Consider the following 19,648-nt stretch of genomic DNA (forward strand, 5'->3'; position numbering starts at 1 on the left):
TGCTGATTTAAGTATTTTATGCAGATCATGTACTTTTCATTCAAACATTTTTATTGTATATAGTATCACTTAATTGATTTCCTCTACTATGATGACAACTATGGCCATCAGACTGTTCTGAACATGTCCTATTTGAAGAGGAAAGATAATAATCATTTATTATTATCTTTCTAGTACTGTAGTATCCATTGAGCAGTAAAATGTAACTGAATTATCTAAATATGTGTAATCATTATCTTGATGTGGTCCACATCCATGGCAAATTCATCCCTGTATAAATGCAGGGGACATCAAGAAATAAGTAAATAGATTCAGGTATAGTCCCCCCTGTGTAGGGTGTGTCCATGCAAAAGATGATGCATTAATTGCACCCATATGTGAACATAATTGTGGATACAACTTTGATCATTTGAGTATTTTAATCTATGAGTAACATAAACATCAAGAGAAAAACGAAAAGAGAAAGGACATTTAGAAGAATTAAGTGGGAGAAGAGAGAGTAGATACTGCTCTGACAGATATAACATTTATAAATAACGCTTACTTATTAACCGTGGCAGGAAATCCGTGTAAGCTATGTGTTGATACTCAGCAATAACAATCCTCCGAGTCTCTTGGTACAGCCTCTCATCATCCCAGTGTGGGTTCATAGCAGACAACTGGTCAGCCACTCGGTTGTGTTCTCGCACAAACAAAATTGTCTCCAAGGCCACGAGTGGGTTCTGGTTCACACGGTCATCACCTGGACAAACAGTTCCATCCTGGATGTTAGTCACTGTAGTTTGTGGCCACATTTAATCATATTCTGTCTAAAGAAACTAATTCTCTCTCTCTCTCTCTCTCTCTCTCTCTCTCTCTCTCTCTCTCTCTCTCTCTCACTCACACACACACACACACACACACACACACACACACACACACACACACACACACACACACACAATGCCTCTGTTTTTCTGTGAACTTTCCTATTACAACTATATCATATTTTATAAAATATCCAAATGTGATAGAACAAAACACACATAATTTTCAGAATCAGCTTTACAAGTTGATTGTAGAGGACATATATTTGAGAAATCATCTGTTAAAAAGTTTAAATGTGGATGTTCGTGATATCTGAGTATTGCATGACTGGTTTTGCTTTTGTAGCTGACCATCTTACAATCCCTCTTTGTTCAACTGTTCTTCCAAGTCCTCTGCAATTTCTGACAGAATTACAATGTAATCAGCAAGCCTCAATTTTTTATGTTGTCTCTGTGAACTTTAATTACCTTTTCATGGTTTTCTTTGGTTTTTTTCACAGCCTGATCAATATATGGATTAAATAATCTTGGTGATGGGGTACAGCACTGTTCCACTCCCTTCTCAACTACTTTCATATTCTTCACCTCTTATAACTGCAATTTGGTTTATGTACAAGTTGTGGGTAACCTTTTGTATCTTGTATTCTATCCCTGCTACTTCCAGAATTTCAAAATGTGTACACTGGGCATGCAGATTTACTGTATGATTAAATGATGATGGCATCCTCTTGGGTAAAATATTCCGGACGTAAAATAGTCCCCCATTTGGATCTCTGGGCAGGGATTACTCAGGAGGATGTCGTTATCAGGAGAAAGAAAACTGGAATTCTACAGATAGGCGCATGGAATGTCAGACCCCTTAATCAGGCAGATAGGTTAGAAAATTTAAAAAGGGAAATGGATAGGTTAAAGTTAGATATAGTGGGAATTAGTGAAGTTCAGTGGCAGGAGGAACAATACTTTTGGTCAGGTGAATACAGGGTTATAAATACAAAATCAAATAGGGGTAATGGAGTAGGTTTAACAATGAATAGGAAAATAGGAGTGCAAGTAAGCTACTACAAACAGCATAGTGAATGCATTATTGTGGCCAAGATAGACGCAAAACAAAGGCCTACTACAGTAGTACAAGTTTATATGCCAACTAGCTCTGCAGATGAAGAAATTGATGAAATGTATGATCAGATAAAAGAAATTATTCAGGTAGTGAAGGGAGAGGAAAATTTAATAGTGATGGGTGACTGGAATTCAACAGTAGGAAAAGGGAGAGAAGGAAACGTAGTAGGAGAATATGGATTAGGGCTAAGAAATGAAAGAGGAAGCCGCCTGGTAGAATTTTGCACAGAGCATAACTTAATCATAGCTAACACTTGGTTCAAGAATCATGAAAGAAGGTTGTATACATGGAAGAACCCTGGAGATACTAGAAGGTTTCAGAGGTTGTACAGAGTTTCAGGGAGAGCATAAGGGAACAATTGACAGGAATGGGGGAAAGAAATACAGTAGAAGAAGAATGGGTAGCTTGAAGGGATGAAGTAGTGAAGGCAGCAGGGGATCAAGTAGGTAAAAAGATGAGGGCTAGTAGAAATCCTTGGGTAACAGAAGAAATATTGAATTTAATTGATGAAAGGAGAAAATATAAAAATGCAGTAAATGAAGCAGGCAAAAAAGAATACAAACGTCTCAAAAATGAGATTGACAGGAAGTGCAAAATGGCTAAGCAGGGATGGCTAGAGGACAAATGTAAGGATGTAGAGGCTTATCTCACTAGGGGTAAGATAGATACTGCCTACAGGAAAATTAAAGAGACCTTTGGAGATAAGAGAACCACTTGTATGAACATCAAGAGCTCAGATGGAAACCCAGTTCTAAACAAAGAAGGGAAAGCAGAAAGGTGGAAGAAGTATATAGAGGGTCTATACAAGGGTGATGCACTTGAGGACAATATTATGGAAATGGAAGAGGATGTAGATGAAGATGAAATGGGAGATACGATACTGCGTGAAGAGTTTGACAGAGCACTGAAAGACCTGAGTCGAAACAAGGCCCCCGGAGTAGACAACATTCCATTGGAACTACTGACGGCCTTGGGAGAGCCAGTCCTGACAAAACTCTACCATCTGGTGAGCAAGATGTATGAAACAGGTGAAATACCCTCAGACTTCAAGAAGAATATAATAATTCCAATCCCAAAGAAATCAGGTGTTGACAGATGTGAAAATTACCGAACAATCAGTTTAATAAGCCACTGCTGCAAAATACTAACATGAATTCTTTACAGATGAATGGAAAAACTAGTAGAAGCCAACCTCGGGGAAGATCAGTTTGTTTTCCGTAGAAATACTGGAACACGTGAGGCAATATTGACCTTACGACTTATCCTGGAAGAAAGATTAAGCATTTGTAGACTTAGAATAAGCTTTTGACAATGTTGACTGGAATACTCTCTTTCAAATTCTGAAGGTGTCAGGGGTAAAATACAGGGAGCGAGAGGCTATTTACAATTTGTACAGAAACCAGATGGCAGTTATAAGAGTCGAGGGACATGAAAGGGAAGCAGTGGTTGGGAAGGGAGTGAGACAGGGTTGTAGCCTCTCCCCGATGTTATTCAATCTGTATATTGAGCAAGCAGTAAAGGAAACAAAAGAAAAATTTGGAGTAGGCATTACAATCCATGTAGAAGAAATAAAAACTTTGAGGTTCGCTGATGACATTGTAATTCTGTCAGAGACAGCAAATGACTTGGAAGAGCAGTTGAATGGAATGGACAGTGTGTTGAAAGGAGGATATAAGATGAACATCAACAAAAGCAAAACGAGGATAATGGAATGTAGTCGAATTAAGTCGGGTGATGCTGAGGGAATTAGATTAGGAAATGAGACACTTAAAGTAGTAAAGGAGTTTTGCTATTTGGGGAGCAAAATAACTCATCATGGTCGAAGCAGAGAGGATATAAAATGTAGACTGGCAATGGCAAGGAAAGCGTTTCTGAAGAAGAGAAATTTGTTAACATCGAGTATAGATTTAAGTGTCCGGAAGTCATTTCTGAAAGTATTTGTATGGAGTGTAGCCATGTATGGAAGTGAAACATGGACGATAAATAGTTTGGACAAGAAGAGAATAGAAGCTTTCGAAATGTGGTGCTATAGAAGAATGCTGAAGATTAGATGGGTAGATCACATAACTAATGAGGAAGTATTGAATAGGTAGAGAAGAGAAGTTTGTGGCACAACTTGACCAGAAGAAGGGATCGGTTGGTAGGACATGTTCTGAGGCATCAAGGGATCACCAATTAAGTATTGGAGGGCAGTGTGGAGGGTAAAAATCGTAGAGAGAGACCAAGCAATGAATACATTAAACAGATTCAGAAGGATGTAAGTTGCAGTAGGTACTGGGAGATGAAGCAGCTTGCACAGGATAGAGTAGCATGGAGAGCTGCATCAAACCAGTCTCAGGACTGAAGACCACAACAACAACAATTTTCTGGAGTAACTCATCTTTGAGAAAGGAAGTCTTCATTGCTCAAAAATGTGTTGTGGTGCACATCCACAATCATTTTGTAGACATCTGTTTAAGGAGTTGGGCATTCTAACTGCTACTTCCCAGTACATTTATTGTCACATGAAGTTTGTTGTAAATAATCCACTACCATTCAAAAGGAGCAATGAAGTACATAATTACAATACCTAAAAAAATGACATTCATTAATCCATATTAAGTTGTCTTTAGCACAAAAAGGTGTGCACAATGCTCCAACAAAAACTTTTTACCACCTAATCAGTGGCATAAAAAGTCTGATGGACAGCAAAGTAATATTTGCGATAAAACTGAGAAGGTTTCTCCTTGAAAAGTCCTTCTGTTCTGTAGAAGAATTCCTGTTATTGTTATGTATAAAAGGCAGTCATTAGGAGTTACTAACTCACATCTGTGTGTCCTATATATTCAGTTTGCAGCCACATTTATTAATTTTAAATGTGAAAGTAAAACGACTCATTCCACACCATTATGAGATATCATACAATATGACCTGTGGAACATTAAACTAGCTAACTATAGATGTCTGTCAGTTCAGTTGATCCCTGCAAGTCCCTTGCTGTCTATGACAGAAGAATTTTAGGTAATTACATATGAACTGAAGTTAGAAATGATGCCATCCTCACCAGCAAGAAAGCATGTTTCGTCAGAGGACACACTGCAAGAGGCTACTGAGTCGTTGACCTGGGGCAACACTTTTCTGCCATCAGCAAGGACCCGTGTCGTAAGTCGCCCTTCACTGAACTCCCTTATTCTAGATGCATGCCTCTCATCAGATCCGTACATGAAAGAAGCATCTAGATAGTGGCTTGCAGAGCTAACCTGAAATACAAAGTGACAGTTAGTAACCAGATCTAATAGCAAGTGAAGCTGTGCACGTGGAGCCATACGTACTGATTGTGCAGGGCCCAAGTATCCTCCCATTGTGTAGGTCTTCATTGTCCTCACAACACTCATACACTTTACTCCTTTTTCTGTGTAAAACTCATCATCCTCTGGTATTTTAACTGGGTAGCAGCCAACACTGATGTCCTTACACGGGAGGGGAGTGGCTTTATGTGAGCAGCACATTATGTACTGTCCATCTGAAATATACATCATAGTGTCACCAGGAAGATACAGTGATCTTTTTTATAATTTAATGAACAAAGCACAGCTTACAGCATGGGCTTTTATTGCAACTACCAATTTACACCTCAGTAGGCCACCATCAGAAGAAAACTATGGAGACAATGTTAGCACCTGTCACAGGAATCAGTGAGCACTTGTCAAACAGATGGTACTGTCAACTGCTACCATTCTCTCCTTATATTAGATGTGAAGATGCCCATTAGAGTAAAAAAAATGTGATCTAGATTGTGGCATGTTCATACAATGCAAAATATTTTACATCATATGCTAGCCAAAGTAGTTATCACAATGTCACAGCACTATGGGTGTTACAACTGCATACTTAAATCTTTTAGAAGTGCACATTGATTCTGCAACAGAACTACACTGTCACACTCATTTTAGTATAGAAGCTGATGTACTAATGCCACACTCATTTTAGAGAAGAACACAATACACCTGATCAGCATTTCATTGCTTATTACTAGCAGGTCACTTATAATAATATACACATGTATAAATAGAAAATACTTTTGCATTTGGATGTTGTTTACTCACGAAATTCTTGAATATTTATTTCAAATACCTGAAAATTTCATATATTAAGACAAAAAATGACATTTCTCAAAAATGTGAATACAATTTCAATGCTGTTTTATTAAAAATGAGACTTTTTCTTGAACATATGTGATCATAAAAATGTATGAAAAATTATGTTTTAAATTGAATAGAGTTTTTCATAGCATGAACTATATGAAATTAAATATCAAGTTCGTACACCAAAACTGCAAGTTACTTTTTCTGAATTTTTTTTATTGTTAGTGTCAGTAATTTAAAATAACTGAAATTCCTTCCCTTTTTCACAAAAATATTGGTATTAATGCCTCTAAAGTCAAATAAAAGATCCTTCGTGATATGTGGCCCAAGTATAAAATTACTTCTATTTAAAAGTTAAAATCTGGATTTAAAAAGTTTACTCTAACAAGGTGGTTGACATTCACTGAAAATTGTATTAAAGAATAATTGTAAAAAGATCCACTTTTATGACTTGTCAATATTATCTTTAGGCATTTGCAATATGAAATTTTTTTAAGCAGTAATATGTATAGAATTGTACATGTGGTTGAGCAGAGCCATTGATGGCAAGTTACTGCAGTAAAGGTTGAATTGTATTAAAGATGGAAATTGATATAAATGCCAACCAAAGAACTGAAGAAGGAGAAATGTAACTATTTAATTGAATACTTGAAAACTCAAAAACTCGGAAATCTTTTTGCTGCAGTCATTATACCACTGAATGACTCAGCAGTTTCTCCATTAAGTTACAGACATGCTGGAGCATAAATCCTTCTTCTTCTTCTAATATTTCAGCTGTGTACCATTTGGCCATCTTCAGAAGACTGGCCCTACACTTGTCCCATCCCTTTAAACCCACGGACCATTCCACTCTGCATGGGGCCATAAATATACAATCACCAGAGGTGTTGACTGACAGCAAAGATGCATGAGTTGCATCTGTGGTTATGTGGTTGATCTACATTGGGAAGTCAATGTATAATTCTGAGTTGCACTGTAGCAAAGTCTTTGAAAGTTTATTAAATTAAATTTTGGATTCGAAGCTTAACCTGGTATATATTTAAAATTATTCATCAAATGAATTTCAACTGCTTCTTTCACCACTGTGTCCCAAAAAGATGAAGTTGATACAAGGAGTTCGACACTTTTGTACAGCATAGAGTGACAAGTGACAATGTAGTGCTCTGCCAAGGCTGGGGGTATTGGGCTGTATGAGGCAGGTGTACCTAAAATGTTCCATGCACTTTTCAAGGACTGTATGAACCATCTGCCTGACATATGAAAGACCACACTTTCAGGGGAACTTTTAAGCCCAAGCAGTCAGTAGCATTAAATCACCTTTAGTGGAAGCCAAGAATGCTGCTGTCTTCAATGGAGGGAAAACAAACACTTATTTTACACTTGATTAGAATCTGTCATATTTTTGTTGATAGCTTCCCACCCAAGGTAGGAAAAAATGAATTAAAACTTTTCTTTGTCATCTTCTGTATTCCTTAGGCCGATTTTTGGTTTTATTCATAGTTCCTTCGTATCTGCTGTGGAGAATATCCATTACCTTCAAAAGCTGTTTTTAAGTGTAGAAGTTCCTTTTGCAGACTGCCCTCATCAGCAATGAAATGTGCTCTGGGTATTAAAGTTCTGAGAACACTCATCGTCTGGGAAGTACAGTGGCAGCTGTTTGAAAATAAAGATAAATCAGCATGCATTGGCTTCTGATATACCACATATACCAAAGTACTATAATCTTTAGGCTGAACCAAAACATAAAAATAGAAGGTAACCCTCCTATACCTCCTATTTGATTTCCATTGTGAAGTGGATTTGTCAATGGATGGGGTTCAAATGGTTTTAAAATTCTTGTTATTTATCTTCACTATGGGGCCACACTATGAATGTGTCATCAACATAGTCTCAAACTACTGTGGATGACAGACTAGCAGTTTCCAGTGTCTTTTCCTCAGAGTACTCCATAAACAAATTGGACTCCAAGGGTGACAAGTGACTACCCAAGGTGACACCATCAGTCTGTTCAAAAAATTTATTACTAAATATAAAGCATGTCGAGATCATAACATGTTTAAATAAAGCTGAGACCTCTTTACCAAAACTTTTGCCAAGTAAGGGCTCTGACAGGGAAACCTTTGTGAATAAAGACATCACATCCAAGTTGACTATTAAATCAGTGATTTAACCCTTGCAATATCAAGGTGTGGATGGGTAATTTGGGCTCATTTTTTGAAAATATTGTAATCTAATCAGTTACTTTACACACTGCCACAAAAAAAAATGTACTCCTGGAAAGATGACATCAATTTTGTTCTGATCATGGCATATGCCACCTGGAGCATAGTGGATTTACTGATAATGGTTTCAACATCGTCCACCAACAGGAAGCATAGTAGCATGGCTACCAGAGTAACATCTGTGTCTGTCCTTTAACAGGGAATGCTCACAGCCAGGAGGTTCAGTGTGGTGCAAATGTGTGAAACAGCAAGCAACCATGACATGGAGATGCACTTGTGCTTCCTACAGCCAACTGAGTGAGTTCAAAAAGGGGTCAAATTTTGGTCTCCCAAGTGGTGGGATGGTCCTTCTACAGAACAGCTATGCAAGTTGTATGTGCTGCATCAAATGTGCAACAATGCTGGTATCTGTGAACTCGTGAACATTCTCACACCCTTAGATGAGGTTCTGGGCGTCCACATAGCATAGACATGTGCCAGGATCATCGTATTGTAAGGGCAGCAGTGGCGGATTGTACAGCTTGCACAGCACAGGTAAGAGGGCTTGTGAACTCAGTCATGTCAATGTGAACTGTTACAAACCAGATATTAGCAGTGGGACTACAATCACTCACGCTCCTAGCCCATCATCCACTCACACCACAGCATCATTGATGTGCACGGGTCGACCGATGCTGTCAGAGGGTCACTGGGGAGATGGAATGGTGCCCTGCAGCCTTCAGGAATGAAAGCAGATTCTGCCTGCACACAAGTGACGGTCATTTGCGCATACCACATAGACCTGGTGTGCACTAGCTCATAGAGTGCATTCATCTCAGACACACTGCCCCCATCCTAAGCCTTACGGTCTTTTGTGCGATAAGCTACAACTCTCATTCAACTTTGGTGGTTCTGGAGGGAACACAATCCAGCCCACAGTACATGCAGAATGTTGTTAGGTTCATTCTTTCACCATTCTTGCAAAAGGACAATGATCTGTCATTCTGACAGGATAATGCTCACTCGCAAACTGCCTGCAAAATTTGAGGTGCCCTGTGAGATGTGCAGCAACTCTGCTGACCAGAATGCTCTCTGGACTTGCTTCCAATTGAGAACTTATGAGATATGATGGGGTGAGAAATGACTTGTGTGACTTGTTGACCAACACAGAACTGTGTGAATTAGTCGAACAGGCTCAGCTCAGTGTATCTCAGGACAGTATTTGCCAAATGTATGATTGACTGGATGCCAGACTTGAAGCCTGTACTGTCACCCATAGAGGCTACACCACATACTAACATGAGTGTTGCAGCATGGTTCAATACCTGGTACCTCAGAAACACTCGTGACATTGAACTGTAAATGTAATAATTTCCTGTAGTCTGTATGCACAGTTGCAACAATAAAACTTGAGTGAATCTGAAACCTCTAAAAAAGCGGACAAATTTTTTTTCTGGCAATGTATTTCAGTTTATTGCTCATAACACATAATTTTACATGCATGTGTATTTTCATTTAAGTATAAAGCTTTTACAATTACAATATTTTTAGTTTACATTATTTCTTATTACATTAAAATTCATGATAAATTCGGGTATTGAGTGCATTTTTGAATAAGCCGCTGCTTGACTCACTTTCTGAAAGTATCCTCTGTCGATATCTTAACTTCATTGGGTAACAAGTTATTAAAAACAGCTCCTTTGACATAGGAGCTTTCCACTGGTAATCTTCTGTTAATCTTCTGTTAACCATATGAGAGTCTTTTCTATGCTTTGTTTCATAGATGTAAATAACCATGTTTCTTTTTGTGGTCTTAGTCTCTTCTTTCACTAGCATTGTAATTGCTAGTATATACATGGCATAAACTGTGAGAATATTGTCTCTAATGAATAGGGGTTTGCAAGAAGTTCGTGGTTTTACTTTTGCTATGATCCTCAAGGCTCGCTCCTGCAGTATGAAAACCTTTTTCATGTTAGTTTGGCATGTCCCACCCCACAGTACTACTTCATAAGACAAGAAAGGCTACACTAATACATAATCTACAGTCCTTAGGGTTTCAGAATTAAGACATCGTGATAATCTTCTTAATGCATATAGACTGGGTGTTATTTTTTTTTTTACAGACTAATTAACTTGCTGCTTCCATGAAAGTCAATTGTCTATGCCTAAACCCAAGAATATACAATCTGTATTGGTTTGTGGTAGAATTTCATCAGTCACAGTATTTTGTCTCTTTGGATCGCTTGGTTTAGAATGAATAATATTAGTTTTTTCTATGTATAATTTTAGGTTGCCTCTTTCAAAGTGAGCTCTTGCCTTTTCAATAAAGTTATGTAACTCTTCAATTAGGCTGGGCTCACTGTCTGCACAGCAGACACCAGATGTATCATCTGCATACATAATGATCAATTTCATGTTGTCAAGAGAGCTTGGGAAATCATTTACATAGAATATGATTAGGACTGGACCTAAAATGGAGCCCTGGGGAACACCAAAATGTATATTTCTTATACTTGGCCTTCTCATCTCTAGTATATCTCCATTAGAGTATGTAATCTAAGTGCACTACTGTCTACCCTTTAAATATATTTCTAGCAATTGCATGAGTTTTCCAGTGACACCACTCTTCACAATTTTTGGTAAGAGAATGTCATGATGTACTCTATCAAAGCCCTTGAGAGGGCCAGGAGCACTCCTGCTGCTTTTGATCTTTCATTTATTTTTTCAACTACATTATGGACAAATTGTACTGCTACTGAGGTGATACTTCAAGATCTGAAATCATGCTGAAAATAACTTAATACGTCAGCATTGTTGTAATGTTCCAGGACATTTTTAATATTATTTTCACCATCAGTTTGGTGAAATTTGAGCTTAGGGCAATGGGTCTGTAGTTCTGTACTTGCTTTATTTCCCCCTTTTTGTGTTTTGGCTTAACTACAGCCAGTTTCAACTTGTCATGGAACACACCATCTTCGGGAACACAGTTTGTAATTATTTTAATTTTTTCAGTTAAAACTTAACCTTAAAAAAGTTTTAGTGGTAGATTTTGCTTTTTATAGTGAATATTCTATTCAGTATTTTCAGATTCAGAAGTTTACCTGTAAATCTATATATATTTAAAAAGTATGTTGTGAGTAAAAGTGAACAACAGTAAATGAAATTTCCATTTTTTAAATTTCTTGTGATGGTCGTAAAGTACCCCCAGCTTGGTAGTACATGTTGTCAAAATGTGTTGATATTGCTAAGAAAGTGCTAAATGATATCAGGATCTGGACCCTGCTTCCACAGCAACACCTCTTTAAGAAGTATGTTGTTAATATAAGTCAACAACAAATAAAATTTTTTTAAAACTTTTTTCAAACTCTCCTGCAGGACAGCTTCTGTAAAGTTTGGAAGGTAGGAGACGAGATACTGGCAGAAGTGAGGCTGTGAGCACCTGGCGTGAGTCATGTTTTGGTAGCTCAGATGGTAGAGCACTTGCCCGCGAAAGGCAAAGGTCCCGAGTTCGAGTCTCGGTCGGGCACAAAGTTTTAATCTGCCAGGAAGTTTCTCTGTAGTATTTAGTGAAAAGGACATCTTGTTCATTCCAGAGATTCCCATTTAAATTCATAGAGTATTTTCATTATACTGAAATGTAGGGCAAACCTATTGGTGACAACTATAGCAGTGCTTCAGTGTCTTCCTATAATCTGACCTGGTCGGGATTCCAAACACTTGAGGAGTACTCAATAATCAGTTGTAAAAGCCTACTTTACAGATGAGCTATAACCTCCCAGTACACTGAAGTTCATCATTCACCTTCAAATCAACTGAACTTACATGCTTCTTCCATTTAACATAACATTCAAGCAATACACCTAGACATTTCACTGACAACTTTGTCAACCAGCACACAACCAATACAGTATTCAAAAAATATATGATTATTTTCCCCACTCATTTGGGTTAATTTACATTTTCCCATACTTAGAGCAAGATGCCATTCATCATACCAGATAAAAATGGAACGCAAATCGTCCTGTATGCTTCTACAGCCACTGCTCACTGTATCTGTCAGTTTATGAGTATAAAGAACAAGAGCATCCTATCACACTTTGGGGTACTCTGCATGATAACTTTGTGTCTGACAAGCACTTGCTCTCCAGGACTATGTACTGGGTTCTATTATTTAAAAAGTCTTTGAGCCACTTTCCCTTCTGAGAAGCTATTGCATATACTTGGGCCTTTGTTAACAGCATTCTGTCTGGCACTGTGTCATATTTTTGCAGAAATATAGGAATAAGAAATTGGCCTGTTTCCCTTAATCCACAATTTTCAGGATACTGTCTGAGAAAAGGACATCCAAGTAATTAGCATTGCAGTGCAAGTGCACAAAATACAGGGAGTGATCAGCTAAGTAATGTGACTTTTTTTTCTGAAAGCAGGTCAGTTCTATCCAGAACTCCAATACCCCATATTATTCCCCACTATTTTGGCGACAACACCCTATTCTCCAACATAGTCTCCATTCGATGCAATGGCCTTCGGCCACCTCACTGGGAGGACCTGTATGCCCACACGGTACCACTGGTCAACATCAGAGTCAATGTTTTGCTATGTCAATAACCTACCCATTATCCATCGTACTGCTTCCCGTGGAGTGTTTTCTTTATTGAGCCGTACAGATGGAGGTTAGAAGGTGTGAGATCTGGGATGTAGACTGGATGAGGAAGAACAGTCCAATGAAGTTTTTTTAGCTTCTTTCAGTGAAAGACTCGCGTGAGGCCTCGCATTGTCACGGAGAAGGAAATGTTTTTGCATTTTTGCGGTGACAAACTTTCTGAAGTTGTTTCTTCAATTTCCAGAGGGCAGCACACTACACATCAGAGCTGATCATTGCACCACGAGGGAGCTCATCAAACGGAATAATCCCTTCAGAGTCCCAGAAGACTGTCACAGTGACTTTACTGGCCGAGGGTGCAGCTTTGAACTTATTCTTCAGAGGAAAGGTGGTGCAGCAGCATTCCACAGATTCCTATTTTATTTCCAGTTCAAAGGGACGAACCCATGTTTTGTCATCTGTGACGATGTTCCACAAAAAATTGTTATGATCAGTATCGTAATGCCCAAGCAATTTTGGACTAATAGTCTTTTATTGCTCTTTATGGTCTTATTTTAGGTGGTGAGGAACCCAGCAGGCACACACCTATGAGTACTGCAGTTGGTGAATGCGTGTGTCAGCTCTACCAACAGAGATGTCCAGTTGAGCAGCAAGTGTTTGATTGTGATTCATTGATCACCTCAAATGAGAATGTCCAGAAGTTCTAACACTGCAAGAGTCACAGCTGTGTGCTGTGAGCTGTCACACAGGATATTAGACAGGTTTGCGTGTCCTCGGTCAGATGATGACAAATGCCTCACCCAACAACTCACTGCCCTTATGTTCAGTGCCAAGTCTTCATAAACATTCTGCAAGCATCTGCGAATATCTGTGAAGATATATGCCAAGAGAAACTCAGTGACAGCTCTCTGCTTGGATTGTACCTCCATTACAGACGCCATTTTGAATGATATGTATAGTGTTGCCACCTATTGGAACTTCATGAAACAATAGGAGCTGAAACAGGAATACTCCATGATGTTCCAAAACAAATTCTGCATTTTTGCTAACTGAAATTGGCCAAGAAAGAATGGCGTTGCATTACTTATTGTAATGCTAAGTAGTATTAATGTGATCTACATTATCTATGCAAGGAAAGATTATGGACCGGATTTCTCATTTTCCCATTTAGAAATCACATTTCATTGTTAATTTTTTGCAAGAAGATTGTGTTATCCCTCACAGAAGAAGAAGAAGAAGAAGAAGAAGAAGAAGGAAATCTACCTGCAAATTTTGGAATATAGCTGTTGCAAGACATTTGCCTGTTGAGACTGTTATTTATCATCCCATGGAACTGCTGCTCGCTTTGGTTGGGAACCCATGAGTGTTAGGTGGATACCAACTGAATGAGTCCTGTAGGGACATAATGCCATGCAGGACCTCAGTGAACCCACAGTTCATCCCAAGAAGGCAGACATATTGTTCACTCAGCCATGTAGAATTGTACTGCTACATCAGGTACTAGTATCTAGAGTCAGGAAATGGTCTTGTTTGTTGCACAGGTATTTACACACAGAGTTTGATGACACTCTGTAGCACTACTGTCTGTCAGCATGCTGATTATTGCTGTAGTTTCCTTAGATGCAGCAGCAGAGAGAGACAGTGGTGTGCCCGGTACGATGCTCAGAAGTGGCACCATGTGATCTTTTCAGAAGACTGCCATTTCTGCTTAGAGAATTATAATGGATGTAGTGACACATGGAGACTTCCAAGGGAAGTAAACATTGCCAGACTGCATTTATCACTATCATACAGGTCCACAGGTGTGGTGGTATGGGTACACAAGACGATTGACTCTGGTTCATTAGCCAGTAGTTTGGGCAGCAGCTGTAACATTTCTGACGTGTTAAGGCTGGTGGCTGTACTCTATCTTGGAGATCTCGATGATGTTATGTTCCCAAAAGATAATGCAAGGCACAAATTGTTTGTCCAATCCAGCCCTGCCTCAATTCAGAGGGTGTCCGATTGTTGGCCTGGTCAGCATGTTCTCCAAGTCCCTCACCCATGAAAGCATCTGGCCATAGCTTATTGAGAGGCTGGTATGCTGCTAACCACCAACCACTACACTTGATGAAATGTGGGAGAGAGATTAAGCTCAGTTTGAGTCAGTGCTGAGCCAGGTTAGAGCCACTACTGATGCCATGGATGGCAACTATCTGAACTAAATCCTGCACACTGTATACCCACAAATCACTTATAAACTTAATCATGAATTCTTCCTACTATAGTGTATAGTGACATTCCAATTACATTTGTCACCACTGCCTGTGTTTGGCACCAGTGTACAATAAACACTCGCAGATGGCAACACTATGCTGATTGCTGTTCAACAGTGGTGAAGGTGGGATTTGCATGCCAATACCTCAACTGGATGTCCATTGAGGGGTGACAGGTGGCCTTTAAAGATTAATCATGTGTTATGCTGCATTGGACAGATGGCCATTGGCATGAACAGCATGAAGCAGGGGGATACATGTTGGAGGAGGGAGCTTATGGTCTGAAGAATGTTTCTCTGGCACTTTGTGGGCAATCTAATTATTCTGGAAGGCAAAATGGAAAAACACAAGTAAACATATATCCTTGGGTATCATGTCCTGGCCTACATGCAGTTTGATGGCATAGATGTTGAGCTTTTGTAAAGTAGAAGCACAACTCACACACACATGACCACTGTCTCTGGCTGCTGAATCTGTGGAATTTGGAGGGCCTGAGACTCGATGGCCAGAGACAGTGGTCATGTGTGTGAGAGTTGTGCTCCTACTTTACAAAAAGGCAGTTTTGGCCAAAAGCTCAACATGTACACTATGTGATCAAAATTATCTGGACATCTGGTTGAAAATGAATCAAAAGTTCATGGCACCCTCCATCAGTAATGCTGGAATTCAATATGATGTTGGTCCACCCTTAGCCTTGACAACAGCTTCCACTCTCGCAGGCATATGTTCAGTCAGGTGCTTGAAGGTTTCTTGGGGAATGGCAGCCCATTCTTCACAGAGTGCTGCACTCAGAAGACATATCGATCGGTCAGTGAGGCCTGGCACAAAGTCGGCATTCCAAAACATTGCAAAGCTGTTCTATAGGATTCAGGTCAGGACTGTATGCAGGCCGGTCCAATTACAGGGATGCTATTGTCATGTAAAAACTCTGCCACACACTGTGCATTATGAACAGATGTTCGATCGTACTGAAAGATGCAATCACCATCCCCAAATTGCTCTTCAACAGTGGGAAGCAAGAACATGCTTAAAACATCAATGTAGGTCTGTGCTGTGATAGTGGCATGAGAAACAACAAGGGGTGCAAGCCCCCTCCATGAGAAACATGACCACACCATAACACCACCACCTCTGAATTTTACTGTTGGCATTACACATGCTAGCAGATGACGTTCACCAGGCATTTGCAATAACCACACCCAGCTATCGGATCACCACATTGTGTATCATGATTCGTCACTCCACACAACATTTTTCCACTGTTCAATCATCCAATGTTTACAATCCTTACACCAAGCAAGGCACTATTTGGTATTTACAGGCATGATGCATGGCTTATGAGCAGCTGCTTGACCATGAAATCAAAGTTTTGTCAACTGCCGACTCATTATCATAGTACTTGCAGTGGATACTGATACAGTTTGGAATTCCTGTGTAGTGGTCTGGATAGATGTCTGCCTATTACACATTACAACCCTCTTCAAATGTCGGTGGTCTCTGTCAGTCAACAGACGAGATTGGCCTTTATGCTTTTGTACTGTATGTGTCCCTTCATGTTTCCACTTCACTAACACATCAGAAACACTGGACCTGGGGATGTTTAGGCGTGTAGAAATCTCACATACAGATGAATGACACAAGTGGCACCCAACACCTGACCACGTTCGAAGTCCATGAATTCTGCGGAGCACCCCATTCTGCTCTATCATGATGTCTAGTTACTGAGGTCTCTGATGTGGTTTACCTGACAGTAGGTGGCAGCACAATGCATCTAATATGAAAAAAGTATCTGTGGCTGTCCGGATACTTTTGGTCACATAGTGTATGTAGGTCTTTTTGTTGTGTCTGTCTGTGACTCAACATCTCCTCTACATGGTGAGCAGCAATATTTTTTTTTTCATAATATTGTCATTACCCCATCCCGGATTTCCTATTTTTTGTTTTTGCCTGCACACAGTTTGTTTTTCCTTGACACAATGATGTCTACCAGCTGGACAATGCAACATGTCACACAGCTCGTAGCGTATACTTGTGGAGTGAAGAGCATCAAGATGAATTTACCATACTCCCCTGGCCACCAAACTCCCTGCACTTAAACCCAATTGAGAATCTGTGGGCCTACCTTGATCAGGCTGTTCACAATGAGTCCTCAACTGGCTCTGAAGCTGGCATGGCTCCACACACTGTCGGTACCTTCCATAACCTGACTGACTGCCTTCCTGCACATCTCACAGCAGTCCTTACTACTGAAGGCTGTTATTCAGGCTTCTGATGGGTTGTCACCTTAATGTGACTGGAAAGTGTAGTAAATTTTCATTAATTGGTAGCTATAGACTGGAGGATATTCTGAGTAACTTTTAGGAAACTGCATAACAATTCATTTGTTGCTGAACCACTTCTGCAACATTTTTCTGTTACCTAGAGTAGAGAAATTAAACATCCACTGTCCAGGAGGAATAAGATTTAAATTCTCATACAGCAATCCTAATTTCAGTTTTGCAGCCTCCTTTATCAATTTTGTTGAGAGACCAGGTATTCCTTCAAAACTTCCACACTCAGTCTTGTTTTCCACACCCATTGAATCTCTGCTGAGCTTTGTGTTGACTGGATGATGAACTAGAAACTCCCTTCACTCAAAGCAATTAGATGTGCAGATATGGTAATGAGATATCACTTACTCTCTCCAAGCCAGTCTCCACTGAGAGCCCCATCATGGGTTATTAAACCACCAAACCCCATCACCATCATCGTATTAGTCTCATCATCAAAGTCACCAACTGGCAGTAAGTGCTGCCTCAGAGATCTGGCATTTGGTAGCTCTTTGCCTGTGACAGATTTCCTAGGTTCATTGATACCTGCAAGAAAACAAGTACAGAAGGAATTAATGAGAATCTCCAAAAATTCCACTGTTACAATCCCAAAGGAAAGGACAGCCACTGTAATCATCTATTATACATTTCACATTTAAAAAAAGCTCCTAGTCTCTATGCATCAAAGAAAAACTGCAATAATACTTATAATTCAGAAAGTCAATTTTCAGAAACCTTTATGTTGCAACACATTACATATCTGAAATTCATTCATTGATTAAGTGATCATCCTTCACAAATACCATAAAGAAGAATAACCATCAGGGATATGAAATGAGTGGAGGTATATGTTAAAATAAGACAAAGACATAACAGAAACTTAATTTGTATAGTATTGTACTAGCAGCAAACTATTATAGGTCCTACTTTGAAGAAAGCTGCTGTTCATCTGCTATCAGTTGCTTAATATTTACTTGATTAAAGTTGTATTATTCACAGAGAATATTTTCTACATCTGTAAATACTTATTCTATTTATAGTATGTCAGTAGAGGAAAGTGCCCTCTTATGAACACCCCCCAACCTCCTGCAATGAGGCCGACCCTCTGGTCTCTTGGCTGTGCATTCTCCTGAATTGTAATGAGGTCAAGTGTAAATATGTAAACAGCAATTTAGGCGTCTAGCACTCTGCAACAGAATGCACAAGTTACCCATTTCACTTGTTACTTGTCAGTTCATCATTACATATGTTGCCAATGGAAAAATGTGTAACGTTGTGTTATATTCTCACTTGTTTCTCCCAGATATTGGCAGGTAAGGCTCTCAAGCTGTATGCGTTCTGCAATAGTAAGGTTTAAGATTAATGTTTATTATTAACACTTTGCCATACGCATGTCTCATACAAATGTATTTGCTTGGCACCACCAGTGCTAATTCGGATTACTTGGCTTGCACAGCCGTTCTGGACATTATCGGGAGATTATAAATTGTTAAGTTTTACTAATCTCATCATTAGTTCTCATAAGTTCTCATTCCTTTTCCCCTACTTTCATTAAATTTTGAAGATATACATACATAAATAAATACAAAATTTGTTTGTTTCATATATTTGTTTATTTGCATTGTACTTGGTACTTGTATTTCTCTTTATATGATATCTAGAAAAACAGTCTCCAAGATGTAACACAACTCCACAAGACTTGCACATTATGTTTGTGTTTCTCCTTTTTTTGTGTTTGGAACATACATGGCAGTTTCTTCATTTTTGTTTATTCATTTTGGAAATAAGTGTTGCTTCATGTGACCAGAAAGTCTGTCAACCAGATCATGAGGAGATGTACATGATGTAGAGGCAACCTCCAAGTTTTGCTCAGAAGCAGGTACATGGTCTTTTATCCATGAATCAGACACTTTCAATAAAAAATTGTGAAACTGGGGACTATTGAGTCCTGTATTGAAATATAGACATGTACAGGATGAATTATATAATGCACAATTTAAGAGATACATGCAAACCTTTTTTGACTATTTTATGGTTTTTCTGTTTATAGAGCAATAACTCAAATATTGGTTTGCTCGATCCACTCCTTTCATGTATTTGTTGTAGTCTAATACACTTCCAGGTTTTTTCCTTGTGTAATTGATTTTCCTACATTTTCTCTAAGTGTCAGTCAAAGGGGAATTATGTACTGTAGAGATCATACCTGTGCAAGTACCTCTGCATTGATGACAAG

At 39.1% G+C, this 19,648-nt stretch overlaps 1 protein-coding gene across 1 annotated transcript in view; it reads right to left on the reverse strand.

The window, feature by feature from the left end:
* Window positions 1-19,648, reverse strand: part of LOC126106594 (peroxidase-like) — a 117,829-nt gene that overhangs the window by 40,975 nt on the left and 57,206 nt on the right. Inside the window, exons 5-8 of the mRNA XM_049912938.1 lie at window positions 17,785-17,961; window positions 5,235-5,425; window positions 4,967-5,162; window positions 545-742 (exon numbers count right to left, since the gene is read on the reverse strand). Of these exons, the coding sequence (XP_049768895.1) occupies window positions 545-742; window positions 4,967-5,162; window positions 5,235-5,425; window positions 17,785-17,961 (762 nt within the window). The remainder of the gene's footprint in view (window positions 1-544; window positions 743-4,966; window positions 5,163-5,234; window positions 5,426-17,784; window positions 17,962-19,648) is intronic.

The sequence above is a fragment of the Schistocerca cancellata genome, chromosome 10, assembly GCF_023864275.1.
Source record: "Schistocerca cancellata isolate TAMUIC-IGC-003103 chromosome 10, iqSchCanc2.1, whole genome shotgun sequence".
Classification (NCBI taxonomy): Eukaryota; Metazoa; Arthropoda; class Insecta; order Orthoptera; family Acrididae; genus Schistocerca; species Schistocerca cancellata.